Source organism: Solea solea, chromosome 15 (assembly GCF_958295425.1).
Source record: "Solea solea chromosome 15, fSolSol10.1, whole genome shotgun sequence".
Lineage (NCBI taxonomy): Eukaryota > Metazoa > Chordata > Actinopteri > Pleuronectiformes > Soleidae > Solea > Solea solea.
Window position 1 is genome coordinate 12777024 of NC_081148.1, and position 23790 is coordinate 12800813.

Consider the following 23790-nt stretch of genomic DNA (forward strand, 5'->3'; position numbering starts at 1 on the left):
GTTCGGCAAGCGAATCATCTTTGTCCAATGAGAATTGTGCTAACAAATTAAGCACATTGGCAAGACAAAGGCTCTTATTGGATGGTTGTGCTAAGAGGGACGGAATGTTCACGTTGTATTTTCGTTGCTAACGAAGCTAACAAACTGTACGGCTACATTGCAAATGTTGGCTAAGAGTTACTGTGAGGGAGAAATATAAGGACTTTCAGCATTCTTTGCTGGTCTTTGCAGTGAGGTAAAGTCAAGAGCAAGCTGTTGTGGAGCATTTCTAATTGAGGTGAGCCGGGCAACTGACAGTCCCATGAATTACCAGGAATCATTCAAATGTGAACCTATATTTGTGGTGAGATAAGCTCCCTTCTATGACCAATGGCTCGCAATTTGCTCAAAGTGCTATGGGCATTACATTATTATCAGAATGATTAGCATGCAAATCTTGTATAGCCCCTGGCACTGGCACAGGAACACCTACCCTTTTACACTCATTCAAAATCAGGCATTCATTCATTTGCATCTTATTGCGAAGCCAACAATCTAACTACATTACAGCCCTGTATTTTGTTTGCCGTATGAATGTGGACTGAGACCTGTAACACCAGGGTATACATTAAGATGTCAGTGCAAGTTCAGACAGGCTGGACAATGTATATGAAAAGGACAGTGTTACAGGTAAAACAGTTGTAAAAGGCTGGAAATTATGTGCAGTTATACTTATAATACTATACATGCAGTTCTATACTTTATGTATGTACGTATATGTATTGTTCTTTGTTCTATACCACTTCAAAACATTTAATACATCTTGGAAACAGTTTAATTATGTTCTTATCCTTGCATTGGAATATACAATTATTTATGTACATATACATATATATTCCTGATGTCACATGGTAATATAATACTCTTTTTGATAGTTTGTCCTCCCTTTGTTTCAAAATAGCTGTCCACATCTGCAGTTCAATAAAATGCAATCAAATATAATCAAATGATATGTTTAAATATAATTTAAACAGATAATCCTGAAACCAGTGATTATACCTATTATTTTGTAATTAATTTAGCAAGTCAGTCAGTCCTGGTTTTTGAGCATCTTACATTAGTTGCTTTATTTCTTATGCTTTCATTGTAAATGAGGAAAAACTGGTTTATTTTAAACCAAATCTATGTGTTTTTGACTGTGTGGACATAAGCAATTTATTTAAAGGTTATGTGTGTATAAATGAGTGACATCTAACTGAGAATGCTGCGGAATCTAACAAACCTTTGCATTCTAGAGAGGATGTCATTCTTCCTTTGTGGAGTCAGCTTCTGCTTCAATACGAGGAATGGAGGGTTTTCCATTCAGACAGCTGCAGAAACAAGAAAGTGCAAGATACTTGACTAAACAATTTTTATTGAAAAGTGAGTACACAATTCTACAAACATACATATATATAGTATATTCAATATCGGCTAGTAAAACCTCTCAATTAAAGCAATATGTCAATCATGGAGAACTTGTGATTACACACATTCACCAAAAGTTTTTTTTGTTGTACTTTTTACACACTATATGGTTGATTTATTACAAAAAAGCATAAACCTGAAAATAAAAATAAGTTGATCAAAGAAAACTATGAGCACGTTCGATGCCAGCTTTGGATACTCAACACATCACTTTAGTAACAAAGAACTAGTGAGATATGATACCCTGCCCTGTCTTGTGGCGCAAATGTAAAACAAATGGAGACCTGGAGACCTTGCACTCCCCTTGACCTTCCTGAACTCTAAAATGAGGGATTTACTCTGCCCAGCTTTAAATGCAGTGCATATTAAAGTGGACTGATAAGGCTTATGCTATATTGAATGTCATCTGGAACATGTAAAATCTCTATCTCATCCTCTAAAATATGCAACCATTAACTGGTATCACTCACTCAGCATTATCGTGACCTTAATTACATGTGTGTGTGACAAGTTGAGCACGACAGTGTCTGAAGGTAAATGAGAGTCATAAAGTCTTGTTAATACTAAACAATTTTGGCATTGCAGGTCTGAATTATTTCCTTATTGATTACCAGACTTTGTGTTCTATTTCACACTTGAATTAATGCGTTTCAGCTCCCCCACCATCAATCTCTCTGTCTCTCTCCCTCTCTCTCACTGGCATGCATTCCAGTTCATTATTTCCATCATTTCTTGGTAATTTGGAGTTGGCTGGTTAAAACTTAGAGCCTCTTATTAAGTTTTGGCCATGGTGGATAACAGGCAGGACTGTAAGAGCACAGAGATAAACTAATCATCTTAAAACCCTAATTATTAGTATCTTACTGTGACAGACTGTTTTTGCGAGCCGACCAAATTGAGCTTCAAATGAGGAAAGGCATATCTGTGGAAGTGGTAATAATTTTAAGCCATCTCGATCTGGCTTGGTGTGGCAGAATTCATTAGTGCAGATTAGCACTGTGTGTACAAAGTAAATGAGATATCTAATAGCAAACGTGGAGGTCCAGGGACACTTAATTTCCTCCCCCGTATGAGGGATGATGTTAAGAGGTGATTATATATATTTTAACATTGTGACTTCTGCTGTATAGCTGTATCTACACATTTACCAAACAGTGACATTAACAGCACCACTAAACTGTTGACCTCTCACCTTCCTCTGGATTTAAGCTGCAGAAAGGTGACAAGAATGAACAACTAAATCAGATTAAACTGTGTCGCTCAGATACAGAGGCAAGCTTCGTCTTCTTCTTTTTTTTATGAGGATATGAAAGAAGTTAATTGTGTGTGTAAGGAGAAGGTTGAGGGAAAAAAAATAAGATTACAAAGAATAATTTGCTGATATAATTACACCAAAATTGGGTACACACAATCGTAAAATACATGTATTGCTTGACCTGGGTTAGCCAGTGAAATAAATCCTCCTTCTATAGCCTTTGTTAATTTGTTTTTATCATCTCCAAGTGGTGTTTGTGCAGGCAGTTCAATTTGCATGTGTAATTCCACTGTGCAAATTGACAACAAGTAGATAATTCGAGGAAATAGGCTGGTTGCAGGCCCCTGCTATCTTCCCAAGCCTATTCATTTTGAGGAACCGCTGAGGCATGAAGCTCATACATCAACTATTTCCTGACAACGCTTAGGCTTATTGTCCCCTAAAATGTCATTACAGCCATTATTTATGAGGCTAATTCATTTATTAAACTATATTTACTCTGACAGAATTTGTCACATTTTATCCATATCCTGAGCTTTGCTTTTGAACAATACCTTTAAATGAGTATGTGTGAATACGTACAGCCTCAACCAAAGTTTTAAATCAACCCATTTGTTGCGCACAATAGTTTGAATATTGTGGAAAATGTCAGTAGCTCTGAGTTTTATTTACTTTGTTCAGGGAAACTTCACGGCAAATTCCTACACCTTAGTTAACCTAAAACTGTTTGGTAATAATCTGCAGCCTTTTTGGTGCTTGCAGAGCAGAGTGAACAAGACCATAATTAGATGGATTGCAGCTATTTTATTTTAACTGATAAATTCACCCTCTGAGAGCCTCTCTCCCAAATGAGAGTGTATTAGTCACTTTTTTTTGCATTGCAGTCAAACATCCAAAGCTAAAGAGTTCTCACGTCATACCTCCTGGCCTGTTGCTGCTGACTTATGGATCTGTCAGTTTAGCACAGCACACTTCATGACACAGTGGATAATTTGCAATTGTAAGCGATGAAGTAACACATGGAGGGGGGTCATAAATTTTAATGTTACATGTTCTCTCTGGATAATTCTGTCATACCATTCTTCTGCATCACTTTCTTTGGACTTACCTGTCACCCAAAAGCACTTATCACAGCAGTGGCGATGAGTTGTGTTTGAACTGTTTTACAATATTGATTTGAAGGCATGACATTTTAATTAATACTGGGTGTTAGCTGTCATACGGGCAGGCAGCCTCATTGGTTAGAATATAAGACAGGCAAGGTGGGGGCAGTGAAGATAAGACTAAAGCACTTACTGTGAAAAGTCTGTAAAAAAAGGGATCAATGTGGAAGGAGACAGACAGTCATGGGTTGCATTTAAGGTGGAAAAAACAGTAATATCTGCTCTCACTGTATATTTGTCAAGGTCTTTTCTCCGCCCGATAACACAAATCATTGAGACACAGCGTGCCTGCTGGCTTCCACAGGTTGCAGAGAAACATCGTGTTATTGGAAGTCTGTGTTGCCAGTAAAGCCAGAGAGAAGCTGTGTGTGGACAACCAGGGGGGAAATTAGGTAACTTTGTAGCACTCTATTGAACAGCAATAAGCTTTCAGGGCTTAGCAAGCATAAACACATTAAACTGATGAGATTCATCAGCACTCTTGTGTCAAATCTGTTGTGCCCACAGGCAGAGCTCAGCAGCAGCAAAGTGCAGAGCAACAGAAGTGTTGGACACAAACCAGTGCTATGACTTCTGGGTGTTTCTTGGTTTGCACAGACTGAGTCAGGTAATGTTTTACGTGAAATATGAACTTAATGACACACCATTTTACCTTTAATGGAGCAGATATTTTCAACCATGTGAACTATAGTCAAAACCAGCTTAACTGGCTTTAATTTTCATCAATTTAAAAAAAAAAATACAAAATATAAGATGAGGATGCCATTATTATTTAGCATTTTCTAAAATTGGGTTTTGAATTTAAAATATGCTATCGTTATCGTTCAATATCGGTCCAATACTGGTCAAACTCACTGGATTGGATATCTGGCTATTAAATATACTATATAGCTATACTATAAAAATGCGTAAAATGCGACACAATCCATAAAGCCTATATATCGCCTATGTATGCACAGACTGTAAAAATGTAAATCATAGAGTCATGTTTGGGCTGTTAATTTCTTTTTTGGGGAGAACAATATTTGTTACACAGTTGGAGAATTATCTTATCTTTGAAGTGACTCAGTACAAATGTGTTGTTAATATCTTCATAGTTCATAAATGGTCTAAAATGTCTGTATCGGACTAATATTGGTATTGGTAGATACTCGAGTTTGTGATATATCACTATTGGACACAAAAAAGACTCGCACATAGGTATCTCTGAATAATAGCAGAATGCCTGCTTTTAAACGAGGGCACGTGAGGCATTTGTTCATTTGCAGTTCATTATATTTGATGTTTAATTGGTGTAATCTCAGAGGTTTGAAGCTCTACATTTAAATTGAAATATTTCTCAAGGTAAGAAGGCCCTTCAACTTCATTTCGCCCATTTATCTGTTGTCTCCTGCTTTTCTACATCAGTGTAGCCTCATGCCTTTCGGAGAGTTTCACTGGAGGCAACCAGATCAGCATGAAATTAGCTCAGTTTGAATCTTATATGTGGTCCAATCAGATGAGCTGAGATTTAATCTTCGCTGGCCTGCCCTACCAGAGTCCGACCCCTCAGATGAAATGGACTGCATATTCATAGGTTCACTTGCACGCTCGATTATAACAGCATAGATAGAAGGTACAGCCTTTCTTCTGTTTATCTTCATTCCAGTTTCTCTGTGTGAAAATGAAGAATGAGTGTTGAATACGAACCCCCCTCCCTGTCCACCCAATGATTGGCTCAAAATCTAAAAACACAATGATGTGGTGCTCATCTTTCATGAGTCCAACTGAAACTATTAAGAATTCAAATGTGCTTTTACACTCCCATTTCACAGCTGATTTTTTAATTTTAATTATTCTCTTTCAATAATTTCCAGCAGACTGCTTAAAATTAACACTGAAGACTGTTGTATTGTGTAGCTGTATAGCGGGAGCCCTCATGGCTATTCATTAGCGCATGACATAAAATCATGCCATCGAATAATAGGAAATATTACCTGATGAATTAATTATGATGATAGTATCTATGGAAGGAGGCTTAAATGCCATCTTAAATTACATGCAGAAACTTTTAACTTGTCTTATTTGCATAAAGGGAAAAGTGTGTGTGTGGGTGTGTGTTTACATCCACACTACAACTTTATGTATTAATAAAATAAATAGATATTTTCTTCAGGAATTTAACAGAAAGGGAAAGGAAACTATGGAGCATCACTAATGTTTATTTGTCTGTGCTCGCAAAGAGAATGTACAGATCTGTAGAGTTGTGTCCATATTTTTATGCGTATCCTGTGTGAACAGGCTCATATATTATGACTGTGTCCCAGTCATATGTTGTTCAGGTGGTGTACACTTCCACCTTCTCATCACCACCCTTATCAGGTAAAAGTAATCCTCAGAAAGTCTTCAACGTGTATTGTATTTGGTGCTATACGGTGGATGTCATACGCATGCATGAAATTTGCTTTCACAATGAGCCTGTGAAGCTCTGACAACTTTCCCTTTGTTCTATTTGAATGTCAGGAGTGATTGTCACCGCAATCATCACAACATTTTGAACAGACTTAAGTCACACCTTGCCAATTTAAAAACACATTGAATTATATTAAATTAATACGGTCAATTCCCAGATAACACATACCCAGTTATGCTGAATTAAAAATACTGATTTAATTCATTTGTATTGTTTTTCGGTTGTGCATAATACACCGAGGCTGAACAACACAACACGTGAACGAGGTTTAGGTGAATAAATTGAGAACAGGATGCCTATCTTTCATTAAAGCCTGCTGATGGCCAATCCACTATTATGAAGACATAGTTATTGGCCAGGTAATGAAACATTTTGACCAACAGCATTATTTTGCTGAATATATCATAGCAATAATACACAAAAAAGGCTACAATATATAAACATGCAATGCGATTTATAGCCATGCCATAACAAAAAAAATGGCTTTGTTGGCAGTGGTAGTTTATGTAGCCAGTGATTATCCCCTTTCGTATCAAGAGCAAATGCTTGTTACTTTTAGATTGAACATAATGGTGGTTTTAAAAATATATATATATGTGTATTTTTCCTACCTCCTAAAAACACCCACTGCTAATTGGGCTCATGTGGCACCTACAGCACAGTGAGTTCACAGGTAAGCTCTCCATCACGGCGTCATGGCACAGGAGGAGTGGAAAAAAAAACACACCCCATATAGTGGAAATCTCTTTCTCCTCAGAGAAAGAGAGAGGGAGAGAAAGTGGGAGAAGGAATGGCTTGCCTTCCTCATTACACTGCTGTCATTTACTCTTCATCCCCCGTACTCTTTAGTGGCATTAAGACGGGATGTAAATTTGACAGTTAACGCTGTTAGAAAATGGCTAGTTCAAGAAGGGCAGGAATTAGAGATGGGCATTAGGCGCTGATAAGCTCCTTTCCTCTGCCGCGGCGGCTGCTTAACATTCATGGGAAAGTCATCATCAAACAACGTTATCACAGCTCTGTTGACGGCTGAGGAACATCATCACTATGATAATTTTTTATAGCTGTGAGCCAAAAAAGCACTCTTTTATTTCAGCGGTTTGTTAATGAGATAGGAGCTTGTTGGTATGTGCAAATGCAAACTTGCCACTCTCCAGCATTTGTTTGAGTCCCTGAGCCACCAGAACCCCCCACCCCACACACACACACATATATATACACATACACCAGCAATTGCCCCCCAACCCCCACATACTGTTTAATGTTGAAGGGAGAGAGGAGATGCATTTTTATGCACTCCTCTCCAAGTGCTCTGTGTACATTGTTGAAGGAGGGCCTTCATGTGTACCTTTGCAGATCAGTCGCTCAAAGAGAGGAAAACATGGTTATATCAACAAACGCTCTCTCCTAACAGCCCTGTAGCTGGCACCTGTCACTCACCTGGGATTTAGCCATAGATCTGAATGGGGGGAGAGTGTTTATGGTTATTGAAGCTGGGTAAACTCCTACCAACAATTGCATGTGATTAACACTTGAAAAGCTCAATTTAATTATTGGATCTTATGGATATGATTCAATTATTTGCATTGTTTTTTTTTCCATTTAATCGACAAGACTGCTTGGTTCATATGTTTCTTGCACTCTGTCACCACTGGGTCAGATCTCTTATGTGTTAGCTGCCATGGCTAAGCAGCTTTCTTGTGGATTGGGATGCAAATTGTCGACAGGCGATACCATAATCAGATGTTGGCTTTGTCACTGGTTGTGGAGTGGATTTAGAGAGATTTAATCTAAGGAAATCCTTACCAGGGGAGATGATAAACCATTTCTGACCATTTATGACTATTATTACTTATAAAACTTTTAGTTTGCACCACAGATGGCAAAAGGTAAGATGGTGTGTAGGGGAGTTGTTGACAGTAAATTAAAGCCATTTCATGTGTATGTTTGGATCAGATTAGGGCTAACAATTAATCAAAATTTTATCAAAATTGCAATACAGTCTACTGCAATTTTCAAATAGCAATATTTGTTAAAGCCAAAATCTGTGTCAAAATATTATTTTAGATTCATTATTGTCTTGATCCATACACATCTTATTCTATAGGCTGAAGAGCAGATCTTTGTTTCTCACAGATCTGCACAAATATCACACAATAATCACTGAGAATAATGATGTAAAAATTACCATTCCTTCTGATATCGGGAATCATATCGCATATCCTGTCAAAATAATCACAATTAGATATTTATTCAAATTGTTCAGCCATAGATCAGATCATTATATTCATCATATTTTAATATTGTCATCCACTTCAAGTTCAACTCATAGTATTGTTCATTTAAGTGTTATTACAAATAAGTGTTACATTATTATAATAATAATGATAATAAGTGCAGGATTTGGTGACAGCATTTTTCTAGCAACACTGTCTTATGTATATCGTGACAACTGATGTTTTTTCATTTCAGTGCATGTCCCACATGTATTATACACATGTTTTACTCTTAACAGAAAAAAAAACTTTGTCCACCGTTATGACACAAGAAGTAGCAAATGGGCATAATAGAGAGGTCCCATCTGTGTTCTATGAGTCTGTCATGATTCTCCCTGTCCAAATTTCAAATCAAAATCATAACATATGGATTTAAGAATTTGACATTTATAAACAATGTTTGTTACTTAGTTCTTTGTCGCTTATGTTTGCATTTTTCTTTCAGAATGTCAGCACCTGCTACAGGATGAAGTGGCGCTTGCAAACGCTAGGCGTGATGCTTGGGTGATGTTCAGGCCGTCAGCTACAGAGCTGTTTGTGGTAAGTAATTACTTTTTATGAACTGTGTATCACTGCTCATATGGAGTCCTAGAATAAAATATACTTTAAAAATATTGTGCATACTATGTGTAGTATAATAATATATATAATCATTTATTTTAAATATCAATCAAAGTAAGCAAATGTTGTACTCCCCTGTTCTCTTGTCACCTTACTTACACACTGAATAGCTTCCATATTTCCATTTTTGATTGCAGTGAAACTGATTGCACATTATAAACCATTTAACCAAAGAAGTATAGGACAAAATCCTTGTCCTGTTTGAATATTAAGTGAATGTATTATTATTAATGTCTGTGATGTCAGGGATGGCACCTAGGTATACCTATGTACGTTTTCCTTTTTAATTCTTATGGCACACTGCATCCTCTCAAAACCAGATACACACAGCAGCAATCTGCCCGTCTCCACAATGCACTGAGGCAGTTGGTAATTATCATGGCAGTTGTGAAAGCAGAGAAAGTAAACACGCTCTGACATAGTACTAAGACTCCTGCATGAAATTCCATCATGTTGATTTAGATTCCGGGCTGCCAGGTGCTTTAGTAACATGGAGAAGTATACATCAGTGGTTTTTGACACAGAGTTTTAGGGCAATTAGGCAAATTAACAGATATTTAAAATTAAAAACTAAAACACAAAGCAAGACATGTAAATAGATGCTTTTAAGCCATGAATCACAATGAAAATCAAAACAAGTTTAACTGACAAAAGAACCCTTAAGTAGTCTTCAAATTAAGTTAGCATGGTGAATTTACCCATGTTTAAGAACATAAAGCAAGTTATGAAACCCCAGTGAGAGCTAATTGTGCAAGAAAATTAAGTTATTTAAACTGGGAACAAATGTTTTGTTGAAGTCAGATTGAAGATTATTTTATATTAATTGACCAACTGACAAAGAGGCAGTGTGTTATTTTGTATGTCAGCTTGAAGTTTAGAGTTGTTTCAGTCCTTGGAAAAATAAATACAGTGCAAATGAAGTGCAGATGTGCTGCAATCCTTTTGGATCCTCAGTAATTCTTTCTTTTAAAGTCGATCCCACAACATTATCTCCACTTTGTAGTGGTGTCTGAGCCCTTTGTCATATTAGTTCAATAGACCACCATTGCTCTGTGTGCACCTATGTTATTTAGTGCCACTTTGGAAATGGAGAATGTATTTGTGTGTTCCCTTCACAGGTTTGGAAACTGTTATAGATTCCATATACTCTTTCTTCTAATCTAGATATATGACAACACATTAAATTAAATCAAGGGTTATTTGATATTTGTAAATGTTTATTGCATATGTGTATGTTAATTTATTCACTGTGACTGACAGAAATCTCCACATCCAATGAAGAAAAGAAAGTCTGGAGTACACATTTAAAGCTGTGTTGGAGTGTCTTGAGTCTTTGGCTCAGCAGCTTCTAAACTCCTCACAACTAAGCCACGGTTTGGTTTTCCTTATTTATGATAATGAAATGTAATTCCGCCCTTCACTGACATGCAGTGCTCTTACATTTGAGTAAATTATTCCCTTTTTGCCATTGCTTCTATATTTTGAGACCATTACTTAATCACATTGTCAAAATCCCCATTTCCTCTCATCATGAGCTTTATTTGTGATCCTCTCTTTCTTCTGCCCTCACCAGTTTTATTCACTCCGTTTCTCTCGTTCAGTTTCGCTCCACATTGGTGTTTATTTTATTTTAGGTTGACTGGATTACCTCCTCTGAAATAGCTGTTAAGTTATCTACCAAATCCATTAGGGAGAAATATACAAATCACCCCACTTTCCTCTGCCATTCACAGTGGTCTGCTGTGTCTCACCGTACATTGCTATTAATATTGGCTAATGTGCAACAATTTTGTTTCTTAATGTATCAATGGGTATTGTGTTTTACTGTATTATGAAAACTGGTTTAAGGCTATGGTCTAACTGCTTCACTCACTGACCAGCCTCACCACTAGTTTCCCGACTGATACGAAACATTAAAGTGTCACATTACTTTTAATACTGTAAGAAACAGCTGTAGCAGCTCTCATAATTCATATTGTACTCATTTGTAATTAGTGGTTTAATGAAACTGATACTGCAATATTAGTTATTAGGTGTACAGTTTCAAGAGAAACAAATCCGCTCATTCAGTGCAATAAAAGTGGCCACATGAAAGAAATAAAGTGACGAAGCAAAAGGCATTGAAGCTAACGAAGTTTATTACACACTTATTAAAGTAATTTTCACTTTGCCTCCAAGACCTGGACAAAAAAAACCCACTTTCAATTGCTCATTGTACTCCAAGGTAGACGACATGTAGTTTTTTCCCCCCTACTAACTTTGAAGTAAGCTAAAAAATGTATAGGTAGGCAGGGGTGGCATCAAATAATCAGCAACTTCAAAAAGCATGCTGCCACTTAGCACTCCTAAAGCTAATGTCCTCGAGACATTCGGAATGGAAATTATTCAAACTCATTTAGTGGCAGTAAATTGGTCTAAGTTCAATCAGAAAACAGACTGACACTGAACAAGAAGTGCAGCCTAATTATACTTGTTTGTCAAATGAAAATTTCATTTGGGCAGAAATGAAACCTTCGAGCAACTTCTTTTAAGGTGAGCTCCTAGTTGTATTATCAGCTAAATGCAGTAAAATCCATAATCATATGATGATAATGAAAATGGAGCCAATGTTAACATTCAGGCTTCCAGTGCCCCAGGCACATGGCGATAAAAATTAAGTACCATAGTCCTCTGCCAGGCACGCTGACACCCGGGCTGGTCTTTAGCCTCTTAGATGCGTTTTTGCATTTTAAAAACTTTATCAAAGCACTGTTGCAATGTGGAAAATGTCAACGTGAAATGCACTGAAGGCAAATTGGAATTTCATTAATGGTAAAATTATTGCTTTTGACTGATGTATTACTATGCTTGTTAAGAGCTGGAGAGTGGAACGCTCGTCTGTCTGGTCGGCAGTCTTGCCTCTTCTTGTCCCATGCCATTTGCTGAAAGTTAGAGATCTACTTCCCAACTCAAAATGGAAATGTGAAGTTGCTATGGTTGCAGAATGTGAGGAATATCTGGTCGAGGAAATTCATTTATTGTGTATTATGAGCACCACACATCTCCCAAGTAGACACCCATGCAGATACAGAGCTTATAATAAAGAGAGAAGGAGAAAAGATGAGCAGGATAACAAAGACTTTTTAGTGTTAGTTAATATGTCGCTGTATGTGTTGGTGGTTTCATGTATTTTCCATCTACTTTAACGTGAAGCTGATGTTCACCTCACAATTGACCAACACAATGTGGATTTTTGCTGTAGAGCAGTGAGGCATCTTCTCATTGTTAAGCACGGCCACATCTTATCTTAACGACAGAGAACAAGCACTCAAGATGCCTCTGTGGATTGGTATCTCGGGTCCACAGACCTAAAGTGAAGGTATCAGTTCACTGAGACTTGTGCTCATTCATGAAGCCGGTGATGTTTATTGATTTACCTCGTAATCCTCTCATTGTCAGTGTTGTCAATGATGGAGGAGGGAATGGGAATGGTGTGTCAGATGGAGGACATTTTTTGACGGGGAAACGAGGAAACAGATTAGCTTTAATAGGATACTGGTATTCATGTTCTCCTGTGGGGTTTGAGTATATGGGGTTCGGTGTGTAGACGGAGGAGATATTTGTACAGGTTTATAGGATTGTATATGGTACTTTGGTATTAGTCATGGACGTATCTTCAGTTAGGGTTAGGGTTAACAAAATTGTCAAATATTAATCAGCATTGCTATTTTAAAAACAGTGTTATTAAGTCAAAATCTAGTCTTATGTTTTAATGTACATGAGACACAGATAGAACAACAGAACATAGCAAAAGATGAGTTTTACTTTGAAGTTTTCATCATCCAGGAACTGCAATTCTCCAAGACTCAGCACTGTCTCACACTATATTTCACATCCGCATTGCTTTTTATGCTTTCATTTTTTTTTATTTTGTTACATATTGTGTCAGTGTCACAAGGAAAAATCCAATAATTGTATCAAATGATTTTACAGACGACAGACGAAATGTAAACCCGATAAAATATTTGACGTAAAATTATAATGAATGAATTAATGAATCAATGACAAACAAAATAAGCCTCACTTTGTAAAGCCTGTGTATTATAATAGACTGACAGAAACACTTACAGGAGCCTTTCACAAACAAGCCCTGATTTTTCTGATCAGCCAGTTAAGTCCATTAAGCCAGTAAGTTTGGCATTGTTGATACTCTCATCACATGGATGATGGTGTTATCTTTTGAATGCTGGTAGTGGGATGCTTGTAGAAATAGGCTTGGGTACATGTCAGGTAGATGACATGAGCTGTGGCAAAAGAGTTTAATATATAATGGTGAATAAAGTGCATATATATATATATATATATATATATATAATGGAATGATTGATTTATTATTGTCTCTCTCTCCCTCTCTAAATATAGTAATCATCATGTTTAATCATAATTCTAGTCAGTAAACCTTGTACTACCTTCAATAACATCTGCATTTAAACATCACTGACAACTTAGATGACTACCTGGTGAGCAGCTCAAGGCTTTCTGTATCTTTAAGACATTCAAACCCCACTATATTGTCACTCTTCCATCTAGTCTAATGGCACTATGAAATGGATTTATAATGATTATTTAAGCAAAGTTATTTCAGTAGACACATTTCAGGCATTGTCCTTAATGATAATGAGGAACATAGTGCTCATCTGCCATAAACTAGCAGTGTGGACCAAGATGCTAAGGGTGTCATAGCATTTGCTGTGAAGCTCTGACCTCTTGTGCCTTGTTGTGGAAGTGCAAAATTCTCTTGCCACACTGACAGTGGCTGTTAGAAACTCTGGTTTACTATTGTTGTAAGCACACCTTTTAATTTAAATAAATAAATAAATAAACTTTTGTAAAGTTACTTAATTCTTACAATTCTTTATTAATTATTATGGTGACTCAAAGGAATATTTCACAGGGATCCATGTAGAGGCTCTTCATGCTCTCTAGCATTCCTGCTTTCTCACGCTCATGTTAAAATGGAAAGGCCATTGAGTAATTATTATGCTTTAAAGATATAGTATGCAACATTTCTACCTTTTTTGAGTGGTATACTAGTAAAGTGTACTACTTTAAATCCATAGAAATCCATATTTTTATTCAAGGTAAAAGACCGCTATTGCAAAATGACCATGGAGAATTTACAGAACCTTAACTGAATTTAACCCTCTTATGACTGTCATGATTATCAGGCCACCTGGATTTATTTAGATTTTCTGGCTGTAGTATTGTTAAAAAACAAAGCAAAACAATGAGTTATGCTCCTTTTTCCAAGATAACTTTCACCTTTGATATCTGGCACAGACGTTTAGGAATTACGGTACTTACGGAGAACCTTACGTGCTTGTCTGTGTTTGGACGGTCGCTTCCATGGAAGTGAGGGCTAGCGTAATGGCAAGTGTATGGGCGCATATTTCTCTGCTTTCCGGTATCCATCCATCCATCCATCCATCCATCCATCCATCCATCTTCTACTGCTTTATCTTCCACATAAGGGTCGCGTGAGGTGCTGTGCCAATCTTAGCTGACATGGGGTGAAAGGCAGGGTCACATTTTTTGTCTAGAAGTTACGGTAATGAGAAGTACGCATGCCAAATCCTGTCGGGCGTCAACAGAATTGGTAACAACTCCTAGGTTACCTCTATGTCTACGGTAAATTATTCATCATTTGTATACTATTATACATGACAGCTATCATTTCCGGGTCAAAGTATTAGTTGTATAATTTAGCCAGTGTGTTCTGTTTTTTCACTTTATTGTGTCACTGCTGGATCACTACTACTAACTGCTATTAGCTGCATGTTCTGCCACTGACGCTCTCCCCAGTCTACAGTTCCCATGATTCCACGCTGCTTTGCGACGCCATCAAACCAGGTCGTCTGGTATTGTTTTGATCGAGAGACCGCTAGCAGCAGAAATTACATACTGTGCATTTAACCCGTGTTATGCAGCAGGATAAGTGACCATTTGTTAGGTTTCACTTCTCAGGTTTGCCGTTGCTAACATAGACAAGCAATCCCTCTTGGCACTGTGCCGACTTGCAAAATAATGGGAGTCTGTCACTGATAGTCTCTCAGAGGCCATATAGATAACTCTGGGAAACACACCATTTCATCAAAAATCCACCTCTGCATGCTTCGAGATTACCAATGTACCTGGAGATAAGCTGAAGTACTAATGCACAGGCGTGTTACTCCCAGACCAAAAGGAGACTGTCAGCTGAACTTATGCCATCTGTTGTCTGATAGCAAGTAACTCAAGAAACCACTTTAATGGAGCTTCATTTCATTTAAAGCTAATGTAGATAATGGAGCTGGTACTTTGGATCACATTGACCACCAACTTCTGACCTCACTTAGTGATACTTTGTGCATTTCTCTAAAAAACAGCGACAGTAGCTATGCCCTTTATGTGTTTTTTTCATTTCCTGGTTTCCTGTTTGCCATAAAATACAAAGTGCACTGTATACTTTCTCAGTTCTTTCTTGAATTTGACTTAGAACTTGTTTAGTCATTGAAAAAATGCATTCATCTCTCGTGTCTTGCTGTCACCTGCGATCGTACATCTCCCATATTAAAGCCAGCACTCAGCAAATAGAGAGATTTATGGAGTCCTTCACGTTGCTTTTGCTGTTCTTCATTCATCTCATGGATTAGTTTTTGTCTGCCCACTGAATCCTAAAGAAGCAGAAATCTTTCACATTTACTCCACAATGAGTGTAGCTGGCAAACTTTCTCTGGAAAATGAAACCATTATCTTCAACTAGACACGCACAGGGCTCAATATGAATAAATAAAGTCACACTTATCTAGCGGCCAGTGTGATTACTGTAGCAAAAGCTGACATCCAAATTGACTGTCTTATCATGTCAAAGTGATTTCAACTGAGCGAAGACGGTAGATGAAAGTAAAATGATCTTTAAATAGTAGTTAAAGATGACTGCTTGATAAGTTGTACCACAACAGTTTTGATCAATGAAGCATGCATTCAATATATTGCCTATTTAGATATGTGAGATAAATTTAACTGGTCTTCCAAATGATTCATAAATTATATTTCCCTTCAGTTCAAGGTAATGACTTCATGGCCTCGTTGAATTCTTATTATACTTCAGGAAAACTATTAAAACATAGGGCATCGCATTGCTTAATACCACTTGTAGTCGATTCAGTTTTTAATCCGTCTTAAAATGTTTTAAATTAATTCGTCTCTCCACATATTCAATTTTTTTGATCTAAATTTTGAAAGATATAACGTATTTCATATAAATGTGTTATAATGCAATAAGTGTCTTTTCATGAACCACACATAAATCCATAGGAGGAATAATTGAAAAGGGGCTTGTAAGCATCCTTTTAGGAGAATGCTTTTCCCATGTATAAAAGTCTATTAATTGATTTTGGTGTGTAAAACCTGTCAGGATGGAACTCCAGCTGTGGAAAATGTCAATTTTCCTCTTTACCAGTAAATGCAAAGCTTGTTTAATAGTAATTGGAATCTTATCCTGATGTTTGCTCATCATTTCCTTTGTCTGGCTATTCTACACCTAAACTGCATTAAAGTTTTTTTTGGTTGTTTATTTGATTTTTGTATTAAATTGTCCTGAAATTGAGGCACTTAAACCAAGGCAAACAAATGGCTGCTGCCTTTTTGCAAACCCTGAGATTTCATATTGTATTAGTCTTTCTATGCTCCAGTCTGGAGAGACACTAGGGAAAAAAATAATAGAAGAATTTGAATTTGAATTGTTTGTTTAAGCAAATCAGGCACATTTATTATTTGTTGTAAAATACAATGGTTTGATATGGCATTCCACAATCCACCTGCTCAGGAGTGAATAATGTCAGGATTAATTTGTGTGACTTTAGATATTTAAAAAAAAAACAAAAAAAAAAAAACTTGCATACATACACTGATTGCCAGAGGGCAGTGAGCGGGAGTCTAAAACTATTCTGTAAGTTTAGGATTTCCCACTCCCCATAAGCCTCTCATTGTGTTAGAGGACCTGCTTTGTACAACTGCTTGCCAGCTGCTTACCAAATGAGGTTATAGTGTTTCCCTATCAACTGTAAATTTCAATAATTTGTTGGAGGGGCCTCTCACTGTCACTTTTTATCATATTATCAATGACGACTCAATTTTCCTCTGCTACTCCATCTCAAGAACTGACCCCCCGGCCCTATTACAGTCCTGTAATGAAGTGCAATGGAGTGGTAATTGGTCCACATTATACCAGATCAGGTAACATTAGACTTATTTTCTTATCACAATGAGCCCTGCTGGTGACTCTCAATGAGAAACCAAACACAGTTCCTTTCTTATGCAGGCTATCATCCAAATAACATTTCAGTGAGAGACCATTTCCCCATTTCAGTTTTCCATTTCAAGATTGCGCTCCATGTCCTTGGATTGTGCTTTGTTTAAGTCTTTTAGTCTCCAAAAACAGCCTCAGAGGCAGTGCAGATATAAGGTAGAAGTTTCCCAGGGTGGAGGAAGTACAGTAAAGGAGACGGTAACATGACCATTATGTCGGCCATATTAGATGTAGCAAAATCTGACTCCCCCCTGTGTTACAGTCATGGATTGCTTGGTGCTTAGTAACTCCAGTTTTGATGTTTTCCTTCTTTATCTGTTATTGTAGACCTACATGCATCACAATAGCGACAGTGGCTTATTAGTAGATCGAGTAGAACAAGTCACCTTTTATGCAGAAGGTGGAGGGTTTGAGTCAAGGCTCTGCTTAATGTCTACATGCCGACTTTTAACCTCAAGTTCCTCCTGATGGCTTTACCAGCAATGTGTGAAAGGGTGTGAAATATGTACTATATGATAAAAAAAAAAAAAGTGCTGCACATATATGAATATGGGTGTGAATGGCTGAAAGGCAAAACGGTAGGGTGAAGCAGTTTTCAATTGTCATCATGACTAGGAATGTGCTGTATAAATACAGACCATATACTATTAATAATGTACTCCTAAAATTTAATGACAATTCAATGTTATGAAAGTAATTCAACGTGCAAAAATCCACTGCCGTCAATTAAAAAAAAAAATACCTTTGTTGAAACACAAGGTTGTCACCCAAGAGGCACATTACGTGGATAAATGCACTTTCTGTTACAGTGATTGTGTTTCTCAGCCACAAAAGAGATATAGTAAGTATGAGTTTACTTAAAGAAATGTAAGAATAATTGCTGCAAAGGTTTAATAATTACGCTTGAGCCAGTAATTGTGGAGTTTCCAGTAATATAAGCAGAGCAATATAGTTAAATGACCTGTAATGTCATACAAAATAACAAAACTCTATCTAGGTAGTTATTCTAAAAATAAATAAATAAGGGTTTGCTGTGCTGGAGTGTTAAACTGTTAAACTTGTGTTGGTAATGTCAGTGCCGCAGAATCTCACAAAGCTGTTGGTCCACATGTGAACTTTTGTGCTCTGAATGTCAGGTCTGCGTTGTGAACTGACGCAAGCTCTCTGGCTCTGTTGCTCTGTGTGCTGAAAACACACCGAGCACTAAAAAGACAGGATATTGGATAACAAGGTTAAAATATAGGGCCAAAAATATTCTCTTATTAAACTCAGGCTGCAGGGATTTGGTTTGAGCCACCTAAAAGATAGTGGTTTCAAGGGATCCCAAACAAAAGGTAACTGGCCGGTCATGCTTATGGTAGCTAATGGCAGAGTTAGATGAAATTAGGGGATTCTTTTTCTACAGGAAATTGTACTTAAAGACAGGTCATGGATCACCCTGCTCTTCAGAAGTCAGAGAGTGAACTCTTGCTGCGGCCATTTAAAAGGTCTACGTTGTAGAAAGAGGTCAAAGCAGAAACAAAACTAATTGTATTATTGAAGAAAAGCAAAGCTGTGCAAATTGATTTTGTGGCAGAAATTCATGGTTAGACAAGCAAGGAAATGCTTTTTTAGAACCTGAAGAAAAAGGGCAAAGGGAAACCTACATGTCGTTGCCAAAGTAAATCAAACCATAACAAAAAAGTTTTGAATAATGTGCCACCAAGACTTTATTAGACATGGACTGGAAGTTTGCTATTCTACAACAGAACAGATGGTTTTGTGTTTTGTTGATGGAAGTTTGGAAAGAAAATACCACACACTGTGCTGTACTGTCAGTCAATTCTCATCAATGAATGGTCCTGATCTTCAACTTCTAATTGGTTCAGTTGGTCTTAGCCATTGAACTTCAATACTTTTTCAGTGCACCAGTACTATATGTGAAAGAGTTGTATGTACACTACTTTATTGTTGCAGCCCAATACTCTTGTTTTGGATTAAGGCTTCAGTCAGTTGATTTAGAGCTTCTAACATAATTTTAATTTTAATATGGGGATTTAAATATATATATGTATATATATATATGTATAAACAGCAGAAACAGCAGATTTGGGGATTACACAATATGGACACTCTAAATTGACAAATCTGTGTGAGTGTGAGAGTGAATGGTTAATTGTCTCTATGTGTCCCTGTGATGGACTGGTGACCTGTCCAGGGTGTGACCCGCATTTCAACCTATGTCAGCTGGGGTTGGCTCCAGTGGCTTCATGTAGAGGATAAAGCAGTAGACAAGGAATTGAACATATATGGTTATTTGACTGTATCAGGGGAGGACTGAAAGTGAAAGTAACAGCAGTAACAGTAGTGGAGAAATATCACATGATGAGAGGAGATGACTAGGTGACATAAGTAGGTGTAAGGTGTAAAGATATTGTATATGGTGGATAGAAAAGGTCTTTAACTTCCTCTCTGTTTTCAGCCTTCTATATTTTATCACATCTCCAATGCAGAACCTCATCTTGCTTCTCCTCTGGTCAAGATGTTTTTGAGTGGTTGTAGTGAAGTTGTTTTGTAAAGTTAGGCATTTTCAACCGATAGCTGCAGAGTTGCTTGCTCCTCACCATGTCAACCTCTCTGAAATCAGGCTGGTTGGTTAAGTCTTCCACAAACAATGATGAGAGAGGTGTTTTTCCAGCAGTGTTCCTCTTAAGTACAGATGTACAAGCCAGTGTCTTAGTTAGTACTTCTCGCCAAAAGAGCATTTAAACAATATCCCAAGTAAATTCAGTATTTCATGCTTTAGTTACTTAGAACACCTGTGTAAGTGTACGTGGATCTCATATAACTCATACTGACTGTTTTACTCTAATGGTTGTTTTCACAGTGACCAGTGATGAGAGCCTGTTTCTTGGTCAACATAGTAAGTGAGTGTCTGCTGCCCTCTAGTGGATGTCAAAGTGTGGTGCCTGGTGTTGTAATTGTGTGTTGTATGGGGAATTTGAAAGTTAATGCAACAAGAAATAATTAAAACATACAGATGAGTCATTTAGTTATCCATCTCATTAATTTCATTCATATATTTCTTTCTGAAATTCATTATGTGTGTTGATATTTGTCGTGTCTATTTATTATATTTATATGTACTTTACAAGATTTACAAAATATTAAAATTCATGTAATCACATTAAAATGTAAACATTAAAATGTACATAAGTAATAATAATAATAATAATAATAATAAAACAGAGTACAAGAATAATAAAAAGAGAGAAATTAAACAAAATGCTGGACTAAAATGGAGCATAAAATATGGTAGTTCAGCATATATCTAAACTAAGCATATAAAGTGCAGAAGATAAAAATCATAAGCATACGAAAAAAAGCAGTGTTTTTAACCTGGATTAAAAAATATTCACATTTGTTGGTGATTACAGTTCCTCTGGTCGCTATGATTAGAATAAAACCCAAAAACACTCCCTCAGAGAATCACCCTTCACTGTCGCTTGCAATATTTGAGTATAGCTGTACAATGATAGACATCACATTTTATGTTTAATATTGCATTAAACTTCATCATAACCTAAAAAGAGTTTATTGTCAGACTAAATTAATGTTTACTGTCTATAAAAGTATAGATGCAAGTTTAGCCTTAACTTTTATTATGAGTATGTCTGCATTTGTCTCAGGATATTCCATATCTTGCAATCTTAGAGTCTTTGTTTAGTCAAAATACAGTTACGTAGTCTCAGACTTGTGAAAAACACTTTTTTAGGGAAGTCAAAAAAAGAAGAAGAAGCATGTAACTCAGACTACAGGTGAGTTGGTTTCTGCATGTCTATTTTTGAGAACAGAAAGCAAAAGTATTTCCTATGACAAAGATTAGATGCTGTTTATTTATCTGGTTTGTGTGGGTGTGTGTGTGTTTGTGTGTGCATGTGTTGAGACACACGTACACAGACCTTGACTCAGAAAACACATTTTTTTTTTTTTTTAATTTTATTTCATCTATTTTATCTTTTGCCTGAATAATCAACAGATTAAAACTATAATCCGCTGACAGCATGTGTAACTGTGGACCTGTTGCACGTTCTGATGCGACAGTGGTGCATTTTCTCACTTCTTTAACAGTTTCAGGAAGTGGGGCAGTGTCACCAAAATCAGGAAACTAAGTGCTGCTATTAATACGGCTAAGCAAAAAGGGTAGAGCTGGAGAAAGCTCATGTCGTCTCAGTTGAACAGTTACCGAGTTTCGGTAAGCTTGAGCACATAAAGGGACATATTTGGACAAACGATGCTCCTTGTGGGCTGATTTTTGACAAATTCGAGGCCTAGCAATCATGGAAGAATCTGTCTCAAATACTGAATCAGGTAACTATGACACATTCTTTCAAAAACTGACTGCCAGCTTAGTTTAAGGCGGCATATGAGGCCAATAGACCTAGTATTTTATTTACTTTTTTTTATCTTCCTTCATCTGTTGAGGTCAATGTTTATATGAAACTGAATTTTCATAATGTTTCTCTTTACATTACAGTACAGTAACAACTTGGTAATACTTTGGTGTCAGTATGATAATAATCTTGTATTAGGGAAGTAATATTATGTTAAAACAATCTTATTTCTAATGCATTTTCCAGCTTGGTTTTAATAGTGTGGTAATAAAGAGATTACCATGTAATTTACAAAATAATATCTGGGTTTCACTGAATAAACACACATTTATTAAGTGATTACTATAGAAATAATACGGTATTTCCATAATATTACCTCCCTGCTCCAGAATTGTTAACATACTATTAATATATTGTTGACCGTCTTATATATACAGAGTTTAGAGTTTTCCTATACATTTTTATGTATAGATAGGTGATTTATTTAATGTCTATGTCATGTTATTAGTCCATTAATTAACAGATGGTATGTTACTGTGCTCTGCTGTCAGTGGGAACTGTGACGAAGTTGAGTATCTGTGTTGGGGTTCTTTCCCAGTTAGCGTGTACAGAGGTGAACGTGACCTGATTAAACACTGTAATTAGTCAAACAGAATTACGCTGACCAGTGTTGACACAAAGTGCTGTTTGCACAACTTCTTGTTGACTCTGCACTGAAACAAATTGGACATTCATTCTCTGACCACAGTCACCTTGACATTCCACAGCCGGACAGCTGATGCGTTGTGGAGCGTTTCCACGACATGCGCAAGCTGCTGCAACATGGAAACCAACACATAATATCACCAGTGTCATTAGTGTCACGTCTGAGCTGATTACAAGATTGTGATTAATGTTTCATAATGATGCCAAATCTGCAAGGTTTAAGAGTATTTATGTTTTGGCAAGCGAGTCATGTGACTGAGTCGATGCACTGTACACACTAATCACACTGTTATATATTCTGTTTTGCAGCAGATTCCAAATGTCTTTCAGAACATGAACTTTTAATCCTGCATACGGCAGAGGCACAGGAATGGGCAACATATTTGCAGCAGATCTTGAAATCTTCTCTAAAATTCCGGAAAAGGTCTATTTTGCTGTACGCGCTGGGCCCAGCTCATCAGCTCGATGGATATGATTTTGACAACTTCCAAAGTTGTAAGTGCATTGTGCTGCTGCTCACGGAAGCGTTCCTGGACATGCTCTACGAACCGAACCTGCAGGGGGCGCTGCACACGCTCCTTTTCCCGCCACACAGAGTGGTGGCGCTGCTGTGCGGCATCGCAGAGGACGACGTACCCACAGAGATTTTCAACGGCTGGCAGAGCTGGAGAAAAGTCTGTGCTGATGATGAGCCTGCCATCTACCTCACCACCATTCTGGAGTCTATTGCTGACAGTATGCAAAACATATATATATTTTTTTTTTATTTGTTTGAGGCCCAAAGAGCAAACATAGCAGACTAAAGGCACATTTCACCCAAATTAAAGGCATATAACCCATCTACCTGAAACAGATACGAAAAAAATGGTATTCTTGTGAAAAGATCAGTTTTTGATGGCTTAAACGTAAATTACAATAGTAGTGAATGAAATATAATAGTAGTATTTGAAAAACTACTCAGAATTATCTTGCCTCTTGAACTTGAACTAAAGAAATACATCATAAATAGTCTCATTAAGGGTCTGAAAATAACTTAAAATTATCAACTTGAGCCCAAACTACCTTTGAGGATATGCAGTAAAATGATTAGCTCTAGCTTGTACCAAATAATAATAATAAAAAAATAACTATTTGAAGAATATGTAGGTGCTTCTACATTTTTTTTTTATA

At 37.0% G+C, this 23790-nt stretch overlaps 1 protein-coding gene across 4 annotated transcripts in view; it reads left to right on the top strand.

Moving 5' to 3' along the window:
- Window positions 1-104: 104 nt before the first annotated feature.
- Window positions 105-23790, top strand: part of pik3ap1 (phosphoinositide-3-kinase adaptor protein 1) — a 32091-nt gene continuing 8405 nt past the window's right edge. The window contains exons 1-7 of one of the 4 annotated variants that reach the window (XM_058652331.1): window positions 115-146; window positions 232-277; window positions 1275-1401; window positions 4169-4256; window positions 4372-4471; window positions 9038-9132; window positions 22930-23355. In XM_058652331.1, the coding sequence (XP_058508314.1) occupies window positions 23157-23355 (199 nt within the window). In that variant the 5' untranslated portion in view covers window positions 115-146; window positions 232-277; window positions 1275-1401; ... (2 more) ...; window positions 9038-9132; window positions 22930-23156. Of the gene's footprint in view, window positions 278-1274; window positions 1402-4168; window positions 4257-4371; window positions 4472-9037; window positions 9133-21763; window positions 21893-22929; window positions 23356-23790 lie in introns of those variants that run through there. The other 3 variants (XM_058652329.1, XM_058652330.1, XM_058652328.1) reach the window with 3 other exon arrangements.